Raw genomic sequence first — 10832 nt, 5'->3', positions numbered from 1 at the left:
CCCAGGTGGTCCCAAAGGGTACATCAATCACAGTGCCTCAACTATTCCGTGATCACAGAGGTAGTCACATGACTCAGGCCTGACCAATCAGGAATTCCCATGTCCTGCCAGCAGAAATTGGTCCAAGTGTGGTATATTATCCAAGAAGAACACTGGGAGAAAGGGATTTGCTCCCTTTATAACATAGACTTGGGGCTACTGGTGACTGTTTTTATCTGCCATTAGAAAAATTCTGTCTGTGGCAGCAGAAAGCACAGTCACACCCAGAGACAAATAATAAAACTGAAAGACAGAAAAGGAAAAAGAGGGGATACGAGAGTGTAAATCAAGGGTCAGCAAACTATGGTCTGCCTCCTGTTTTTGTAAATTAAATTTACTGGAACACAAATACACCCATTTGTTAATGTACTGTCTATAAATGCTTATATGCTACCATGGTAGCATTTAGTTGGAATAAATACCAAACCTAACTGAGAATGTCTGTATGAGGACATATGAAGTATCTTGCCCTTTTCAAAGATCTTGTAATTTATTGAAGGGCCAGAAATGTAAATACATATTTATAGCACATAAGATAATGGGAAAAAACAAAATATGGAATAAAAAGAACACACAGCATCTAACAAAGAAACAATGGTAACAAAGATGATAATTAGACTACTGATGAAGGCATCTGCCATTTACTGATTGCATATTATGTTGATGCTTTACATATTAGATATTAGATACTTTCACTCATCCTCCAAACAATCTTGCAAAGTAAATGTGTCAGTTAGGATAGGACAAGACTTGCTGCAATAACAAATGACCCCAATATCTCTTGCTACATATCCATGGTGGATCAGTAGAAGGCTCTGCTTACTGTTAACAGCCAAGACCTCAGGATAATGGAGGTTCCTTCTCAACACATGCGTCCATATTTGCTTCACTGAGGGAAGGGACCATAGCAAATCACACGCTGCCTCTAAAAAACTTCTATGCACAACTGAAACACAGAACTTCCACTCAGATTGCATTACCAAAAACAGGTCCTATAACCATGCCTAAATTGAAAAGTACTATCATGTGCTCAGAAGAAGAGCTGGAAATATTTAGAGAATACCAGGAACGTTTACCCAAATAAATACTGGGTAAAAACCCTTCCAATGAAGACATGTAAGAGAAGTTAGGAGACTTCGTCAAAGACAGAGTTAATAAGTAGTAGTGTTTGAATTGAACCCGAGTCAGTATGATGCTAAATTCCAAGCTCTTTTATGTTATACCAGTCAATGTCCTTTCTCATCACCTTTGTGTTGGAAAATAGTAGAGTTTACTGATGAAAGGAATAGTAGGTTTACATGATTGAGGACCAAGAAAGAGATGTAAAATGTTTCAACTTGATGAGCTTGCAAAAAGCAAATCCTTTAAACTTTTTTATAAAGACATTTACATTATGTAAGCAGTATTTAAGAAAGATATAGATGGCAGTTCAACCAGAGAATTTGACCTGGGGTGGGATGATTACCGGGAGGAGAGGGCAGTATGGAAACAAGAATGAGATAATACAGTAAAAAAGAAGGGAGTGAAAGAGAAAGAGAAGGAGAGGTTGAGGGAAAGAGAATTAATAGTTGCAAGGGAGATTTTAGGCTGAGACCATCCCTGTTCTTGGGTACTTTAAGTATAATTCTTTCCTAAAAGGTTCAGGTTCAAATATATATGAGACAGAGTTACTATTTCTTTTAGACGTTTGTCAAGTGTGAAAGAGGAGGAAAAATCTGTTTGTGAAGGGAGTTTACAGTATACTTAAAGTTTATTTTAAAAATAAATAGGACTTGATAGATAGGGCAATAAACAACAGGCCCCACCAGGAACCTGCCAGGAGCACTAACAGGAAGCATCTGTAGGCTGCCAAGAGCCAGAAATAAGAATGAACAGTTCTCATCATCAGAGAGTCACAGGAACATTCACAAACAAAAAGGATATTTGGGGTGCAGCATCTCTAAGCCAAGTTACTCTCTGTCATGAACGCACTCAGTTTATATAGAATACACCCACAGAGGTAAAGCCACATCTGAATCAGCTGTTGCTTGTTCCCTTTGCTGTGAGTTCCAGGTTTTGTTTTAGCCTAAAATTGTGACACAGTATACAAAAATATGTAGAGACCTTTAGAGAAATTTAATACCACAGGAACATAAAACTTTGCGTGACCTCAATAATTAAGAAGTATGTATGACCAGAAAAGAGTCTATGTGCTCCCCCAAAGGTTTATTATTGATATTTTAATATTTATTAAATTCACAAAGGTCTGATTAATTATGGGTATGTGCTTACCATGTGCTGAGCATGATCACAGAGCTGAGGACACAGACGTGAAGAGAAACAACCTTTACTTTCCTGGAATCTCCTATTTTAGCAAAGGAGGAAAATGAGAAAAATAAATAAGGTGATTAAAGATTGGACTAAGTGATATAAAGCTATGAAAATAATTAATAGAAAACCAAGGGACAAGGAGTGGCACCCACCTGAGGCAGTGTCCAGGTGGCCCTTTGGAGTGGGGAGCTTTGAGCTAGGACTTGAAAGGTAATGAGCAAACCATGTGATGACAAAGCATAGTGTACGTTTGGTCCTGTTTCAATGAACGAAGACTTTTTTCTGGAGACAAAAATATAATAGAGCTGGGTTATAAAGCTCGTTGGATGAGGAATCAAGATAACTGAGTCTCTTTTCTGCCACTTAATAGCTGTATGCCCGTAAGCTAATCACAGAAACTTTATGAGTCTGGATTTCTTCATCTGTGAAATGTGTGGGTTGAGCCCAAGGATCTCTAAGGTGTCTTCTGGCACGAAAACTTTATACTAATCCTCTCCTACCCCTACTGCATGTGTGTGCGTAGAGCACATGCGTGCACATGAGCGCACACATGCACACACACACACACACACACACACACACAGAGGACACAGGTAAGTCTCCTATTTTCTAACTGCTGCCTGGAATAAACTCTGGGCAAAATATGAAATGCTCATGCAATACAATTTCAACATAAGTGAAAACCACCATATCTATCCTTAGCATCTTCCCCAAACTCAACCTTTCTATAAAGGTCCCTGGGGACAAATGCGACTACTTTATCTTAGACGATACACCCACACCCCTCTCTCAAATTACTGGTCTCTGGCCATAGCCTCTGATACTCCAAGTGTGTGTGACTCTTCTTCCACACTCTCCCCCCAACACAGCCCAATTCAATTTCATCTGATTGGACCAGAAGTGAACGCCCAATTCAAGGAAGAATCAACCATAGGCTGACCACTGACCAGGGAAATAAAGGGAAAAGGTGAGTTCAGGCCAACCAATCCACTTCCAAGGAAGTTGGATTTGGGACTGTGAAACATTGGATGGATTGGTAGCAGGGCAAAAAATTAAGGACACATGAAAGACTGCCAAAGCATAATGATAACAAAGCATTCGAACGAAGTCTGTGGCCTCTGTGACTGTTGAGGCTCCCAGAGCTGTTTAGATCCAGATTCACTCCCCAGTTTCATTTCCCACGAGAAAGTACTGGCTTTAAATAATTTAAATAATACTGTAAAGTATTTACAGTATTTCCCGTCCCCTATTTCTATGAACTTTCTGTGTCCTATGAACAATCCCCATTTCTACCAAACTAGCTTAGCTGGATTTCTTTCCGCCAAATTGCATTCACTAAAACAAAGGGTGGCTCATTCAATCAATAAGCTAAGCTCCATGGAAATGTTAATGGTGACCTGGTTTAGAAACAGGAGTCATAAATGAAAATGGGGGAAAGGCTCTGCTTTCATGAAATAGAGGTCAGATGACCATGAGGGGCTGGCAGAGGGAGAGGTGAATGGCACCTGAAGCAGAAAATGGATTCCAGAAAATATGCAGTTTGGGGGATGCTCCAAAATTGGTCTGGAAGGACCTCAAAGAGATGAGTAGGATGGGAAAATCTGACCTACAATGTTGCTAACGAGCAGTGCTTAACTCTGTGGGAAACAGCCCCCAAAGCTCTCAGATACGTTGGTCTTTCTCTCCACTCACCTTCCTCCCAGCACAATGCATCATGTATAGTAAAAAGAAAAAATTAATACTTATTAGTGGAGGCATAAAATTCTTCTTTCAGGAAACACACAGGAAGATATTTTCTCCTAGTCTCTCTTCAAAGAACTTTGTATTTTCCCACCCCTGCATAACTCTTTAGAAGTTTTTCTTACGTCTGTGGCTTATGCGCCTCAAATTAGGGATCACGGGGAGACAAATCAAGCCCGTCGTTTTTAAGAAGATGGTATGGAGTGATCGTCCAATAGTCACTTCCAACTGCCATCTGTGACAAGTCTGTAAAACATTTCGTTTGCATAATATATGGGAACTCTATTAAAATACAGCACATTGTTAAAGGAAGTGGGAATATTCTAAGTCAAACTATGTCTCCTCATAAAACCATCCCCCTAGCACTGGCAACAAAGCAGAGTTCTCCTGTATTGCTTTAAAGAAGAAAACCTACTGCTCAAGGAATTACTGAATAGATGCTAAACCTAGTTTAATCCAACGCTGCCGACATGTTGTGAAGTTACAATGAGAAGAAGGCTGAGCAAAGGTCATTTAGCGGAAAGATGCCTGTCTGGATTGAACATCTCCTTGCTCTAGAGCAAGCAAGGACAGAACAGCAATCAGTTTATAAAAGCAGGCACTGGGTGCCATTCATAATGTAGACCTATATATCTGACCTAAAAAGGCCAAAGCTCGTGTTTCCAGAATAGAAAAATGTATATCAAATGCCTTAGCTGCAAGAAAAGATCTTTATGTATAGTCAGAAGTGGGCCAGCAAACTAATATCTTGACAGCATGCTGGAGATTCGCCGGCTTCTTGGGTTTTTTTTTTTTTTCCCTGCCTCTGTCCGATGACATCCTTGCTCTAAAAAAGGACATTTTGTTTGTCCAGGTGCAGAATTTTTAAAAACATGCTATTATTCTCACAGCTTCAACCCTGCTTTTCGCTACAGATGTAGTTTTTCAAAAGCATCGGGTTCGCAAAGACCATGGTTGTTAATTAATGACCATTTACATCAGCCCAGCAGCCTAGCCATATTTCAATGATCAGTTGGGGAAAATCTGAAGGAGAAACAGGACAGGAGAGCATGGAAGAGAGCTTCTTACCTTCAGTGTTTTAATCAGAGCAGTCTAATAAAGTTATTTGTATTATCAGTGACTTCAACCTCACTGTCAAAGTATTTCTATTGAAATGCAAGCCCAGGAAATAACCTTAGGAGGCATTTGTAATAGTTTGGTTCCAACTCTGTACAGGGTGCCCAACCAGAGGCTGGAAAAACTTATAAATGGTTTTCCTTCCCAAAGAGCCTGAATGACAGCCAGGCCCAGGTCATACTTCTCTCAAGACAGATGGTGAAAGTGCAGTTTACTGTTCAGTTTTAATTCACTGCTGTCTTTTGTAAGACAGCCTCTAAAGAGAGAGGCTAAAGTCAGTCTGCCTAATTTTGGCAACACCTGGATGAAACCTTGTGTTTTCATACTATGGGTCACTTCCCTGTAGTGTTTTATGAAACTTGCCTTAAATTTGTCACCCTAAATTCATACCTGGTCAAATTTAGATACTCTCCTAAAACACAAGTACAAGAGAAGGTTGTAATTTTCTGGGCCATTTCCGCCACAATTGCCCACCTCTTGATTTGGGCAGGTGTTTCACATCTGCAGATCTCTGGCTCATCTTGTTTTCACGGCTCCATCTCTTTTATCCCATGATGTCACTGAAGAGAAGCAAAGATCCAACAAAATCTTAAATCTGCCACATCTGGATTTGTGTTTTCCTTGAATAAGATTAGTGAGTGCTGACTTGGACCAGCCACTGAGCTACCTGTTTATATTCTTTAGCTGTGTCCATCTCACGACATGGAAAGATTAATGCCATTTTACAGATAAGAAAATGGAGCCTCAGATAGGTTAGGTGCCCTTTCCCAAAGTTATATGGCTCATACCTGGCTGAGCAGAAATGCACACTGGGGTGTAACCCACCGCACCAACCAGCTCCTTCTTTAATTCCACTACCCAGGGGCGTGCTGAAGCACTGAGTCTAGAAACAAGGCCTGATCAACAGCAGCCTTACCTTTGACAGTCCAATCCAGGCTTCTGTTTTGGCGAATTCCCACCTGGCCAGTAAATGCCTGTATTATTTTGTGCCTGGACTGGAAGAAAGGAAATTGATTTTCTTTGGGGTGAATACAAAGACACTTCGAGCAGGTCTTGTCCCATGAAAAAGCTGGCTGTGGTGCACCCATGCACTCACTTATATTTAATCCCCTCATATAGTGCAAGTTCCATAAGTTCAGAGACCTAGTCTTATATCCCAAGTTTGGAGCCCAGAATGTGGCACTTAGATGTCCAGGAGTTTGTTCAATGAATGAATGAATGAATGAATGAGTAAGTGAATGAGCAGAAACTTCAAGATCCAGGCACAAGAGACCCCAGTGTAGGAGCCTTTCACTCCGTGTCCTGCTTTCACCAACTGTACTGCTGATATCAGCCCATTCCCGGGTTCCTGGTCCCTGCATTATTAACCCAATAAGATCCCCAGCTCCAGCGCTTCCCTTGGGTCTCTCTCCCTGAGAAAGCCCAGTCCACCTACAAGCTTACCATTAGTTTTAGAATGCACTTAAAGTTTCTCAGGGGGGTACTTTCATACTACCCTCTGCATACCCTAGCCTCCAGGGAGTGAAAAAAACAGAGAGATTGTTTTTATGGTAATCAGATTTCTTAACAATGAAATGGTCTTGCTAATGGTCTATCATTTTCATTCATTCAGAATAGGTTTATTGAGCTCCTACTGTGTGCCAGGTAGTTGTAAGAGCTGAGGGTATTGTGAGGATGAAAAACAAAAAGGACGACCATTATGAAACTTAAATTCCAGAGAAGGGAGCCAGTCAGTAAACTAAGAGTAAAACATAGGATGTTTTAGGAGGTGATAAACAGAAAAAAGAAAAACAAAGAATAGAAGTGGGATAGGAACTGCAGACAGCGGAATGCAACGTTAAATAGGGTGGGCGTTAAGCATTTAATTGCATTCCTCCTCCGAAGAGCTACATTCAAGTCCTAACCACCAGTACCTCAGAATGTGACCTTATTTATAAACAGAATATATGCAGACGTAATTAGTTGAAAAGAAGTCATAGTGGAGTTGGGTGGGCTCTTAGTCCAATATGACTATTGTCCTTTGATTAGAAAATAGTGTAAAGACACACAGGGAGAGCACCATGTGACTACAGAGGCAGAGACTGGAGTGATGCAATCATAGGCCAAGGAACACGAGGACTTCGGACTATCACCAGAAGCTAGGAAAAGGCAAAGGGGGATTCTACCCAGAGTCTCAGAGGGCACCTTAACTTGGCCTTACAGCCTCCAGAACCCTGGGAGAGAAAATAAATATCTGTTGTTTTAAGTCATCTCGTTCAGTACTTTGTAACGGGAGGTCTAGGAGACTAATATAGTGGGCAGGGAGGCCTCAACTGTGAGGATGGCATCTGATAAAAGACCTGACGTTGGTGCAGGAGCCACCCACATGGCTATCTGGGAGGAGAGGGAACAGCAAGTACAAAGCCTCTGAAATAGTGGACCTAGCATGTTTGTGTGGCTGCAAGGAGGCCAGGGTGGTTGGGGTCAGCTTAGGAGAGGGAGAGTATTCAAGTCCAAATGTAATAAGATCTAAAGACCACGGAGTCTAGGGCTCAAACGTTAGCTGAGCGTCATAATTCCCTGGCTGACTTGTTAAAACACAGATTGCTGGGCCCACCCCTGGATCCCTAGAGTTGCAGTAGATCTGGGGTAGGGTCTGAGAATGCGCATGTCTAACAAGTTCCTGATGCTGATATTGTTGGTCCAGGGGCCACTTTTTGAGAACCCTTATTGTAGGACATCATAACAACTTAGATCCTTGTTCTGTGTGAGCTAAAAGCTATTCGAGGGTTAGAACAGAGGAGTGACACGGGAGGACTTCTGTTTTAGCAGGATGTTGTGCCTGTTGGGTAGGGAATAGACTCTAAGCGGGGGGACCGGTGGAAGCAGAGAGGCCAGTTGTAAGATAATTGGAATAAAAAGTACATAATGTGAAGCACCTGTTTAAAAGGAGTTATGAACCAGTATGTGTTATGTGTGACCCAGGGTGTTTTTTGGATGGGGGAGGAGCATTTGCATTAGTTCGGAGAAAACTAATATATAAATAAGAGATTTGAGTTACCCTGGCCTTGAAAGCCTGGCATTCTTGGAGAACAGCACTTATTTAATAGGAGTTATATGACATCTGCATGTCACCAGCTTCCTCTCCACTCATGTCCATGCACAGCCAGTTTAGCAACCAAACACGTGTCACATCTGGAAATTCTTAGGCTGGAGGTTTTTTTTTTTTTTTTTTTTGCTTTTGAAAGAGTAAAGGGTCCCTTTACTCCATCCTAATACCAACTCAGAATTCTTTGAATTTTTTTTTTTTTTTTGCGGTACGCGGGCCTCTCACTGTTGTGGCCTCTCCCGTTGCGGAGCACAGGCTCCAGACACGCAGGCTCAGCGGCCGTGGCTCACGGGCCCAGCCGCTCCGCGGCATGTGGGATCCTCCCGGACCGGGGCATGAACCCGTGTCCCCTGCATCGGCAGGCGGACCCTCAACCACTGTGCCACCAGGGAAGCCCCAGAATTCTTTGAATTTTAAGAATTTTTGTTTGAGTAGTTAATGAGGACTTCGGTGTTCACGTCTGTTAAAGCTCTCAGATCACTCCCAGAGTGACCTTTACGAAGGTTCTAAAATAGATTGGAATACCTATTATCTTTTTATATAAAGCTGAAATCTTACAGTGGAAGAAATTTCCAATGTGAAGAATGAAACAAAATACTAGGGTTAATGATGACCAAAAAAAGTAATATTTAGAAGAGAATCGTACATCCAACCTCTTTAAAGCATTTGATTTCTATTAACACTTTCTCTTTCCACTTTCTGTGTACTCTCACCTTCCTGTGGATCTATCATCTTACTGACACACTCACAACAGCTACACAGACGGCTTCAAAACATAATGGCTTTATTTCTTGGCTGTTTGAAAGTTCTGAATTTTGTAATTTGTATTTTATAAATAACTTGACTTTAAAAAAAAAAGGTAAATTTTGAAATACCCAAAATCCTGGAGAAAGACATAGCCTATGACCTTTCTACACCAAGGGAAAAAGTGAAGCATCTTCAAAGTGTTATTTAGACCACTTTAGTGCTGATACACTATATCAATTAGCTGTGTGACCCTAATGCAGAAATTAACTTCTCTGTTCCTAGTTTCCATATCAGTAAATTAAGGGAGTTTGAATGAAATTTCAAAGGCCCCAGCAAGCTCTAGAATTAGCTGATTTAAATTGTACCATTGTATCCTAGATTTATTTTGGCTTTAAAAAAGGGAAGTTACTTTATTTTGTGTCCTTTCTGATTTTGAAACTGAGATCTAAATTCAAACCTTCTGGGGGCTAGACTGGTAGTATAAGTGAGTGAATCAGATGAGAAGCAAGAAAATAGAGTCAAGGAGCAAGAACTGGCCACCTATGAGGAGACCATGGTGACCTATGAGAGGACCACAGGGATCTCTGACTGAAGGACACTGATACTCTGCTCTAGCTTATGTGTGCATTGTAGAAACGGAGACCTGGGCTTATTAAAAGCTTCCAGTATTTCAGGAGCTCAAAATATTCATTTTTTGTTGGCACCACCTTGATCTTTAAATTGACAAGTAATTCAAATTAAAAACATCATCATCACCATGCAGACCAAACCAACATGTCTTACAGCTCAATCCAATCTAAAACCTACTAGTTTGCATGATGAAAGCCATATTGGATAAGATTTATCCCTTCAGGGGTTATTGTTGCATGCTAAGTTTCCATAAGGGAAGGATCAGGTAGCCTGAGGCCTTACCTTAATTAATTTTCTCTCTAAAAAAATAACTACTAATCTCACGCATGCCCCTACAAGGAAAAGGTTAAATAAAGCATTTATAATAACCAGAGATAGACTGACAGTCAGAAAGACAGACACAGGATACTGTAAAAATGCCTACAGGGCAACACAAACTGGTTTTGCAGAGGTGGCTTAACCAACTGAGATTTGAGCTGTACAGGCTTAAGTCAAGATATTCTGTTTCTTGGTCAGTTCCATTGGCCAACGGGTGAAAAGCAGAAGTCATGGTTGGGCTGACTGGTCAATCAACATGGCCACAGGATGAAAATTTATTTTCTTTTTCTTCCCTCCAATGTATATCTCCCCATAGACTCCATTCATTTCCAGCTTTGTAGTGAAATTACTCATTGGTCCTAAATCCCAAGCACTGCCCCCAAACTCACACCTAGAAAATAAAAAAGTGAGGATGTAATTACCACTATAAATAGGATTGTTTCTTTTATGGAAAGATTAATAGAATAAAGAAGTTAGCATCTTTAGTATATCTAAGTATTTATCTACTGATAATTCATTTAATACATGGAGGGCTATAAAAATTTTAAGAAAAGGTACATAGATTTATGGATTTTCTATATAAATAAAATTAGCTTTCTTTCAGTTTGTCTCCTTGCTATTACATCACACAAAAAATTATCTGCAAGAATTTTCACTAATTTTGGAGAATACAGTTGTGATGGTCCAAGTGAAAATATAGGCTATGTTCTGCGTCTAAAGTTGGATTCCTCCACAAAAGAGCCTGAGACAAAGCCTTGGGAATTTATTTGAGAGATGATCCCAGAAGCAGGAAGCATGAAAGGAGAAAAAGCCAATTAAGCTATATTATTGAACTGGTGATGGT

General features: G+C 40.6%; 1 protein-coding gene across 2 annotated transcripts in view; it reads right to left on the bottom strand.

Moving 5' to 3' along the window:
• TAFA1 (TAFA chemokine like family member 1) overlaps positions 1-10832 on the bottom strand; it is a 769514-nt gene that overhangs the window by 485342 nt on the left and 273340 nt on the right. Inside the window, exons 5-6 of one of the 2 annotated variants that reach the window (XM_073787537.1) lie at positions 2502-2631; positions 2311-2383 (exon numbers count right to left, since the gene is read on the bottom strand). The exons of the other annotated variant lie outside the window; for it this stretch is intronic. Coding sequence (XP_073643638.1) covers positions 2311-2313 — 3 coding nt within the window. The 5' untranslated portion in view covers positions 2314-2383; positions 2502-2631. The remainder of the gene's footprint in view (positions 1-2310; positions 2384-2501; positions 2632-10832) is intronic. 2 annotated transcript variants of the gene reach the window in all.

The sequence above is a fragment of the Tursiops truncatus genome, chromosome 10 (assembly GCF_011762595.2).
Source record: "Tursiops truncatus isolate mTurTru1 chromosome 10, mTurTru1.mat.Y, whole genome shotgun sequence".
In the NCBI taxonomy this organism is placed as follows: Eukaryota; Metazoa; Chordata; class Mammalia; order Artiodactyla; family Delphinidae; genus Tursiops; species Tursiops truncatus.
This window is presented reverse-complemented; position numbering and strand designations above follow the sequence as displayed.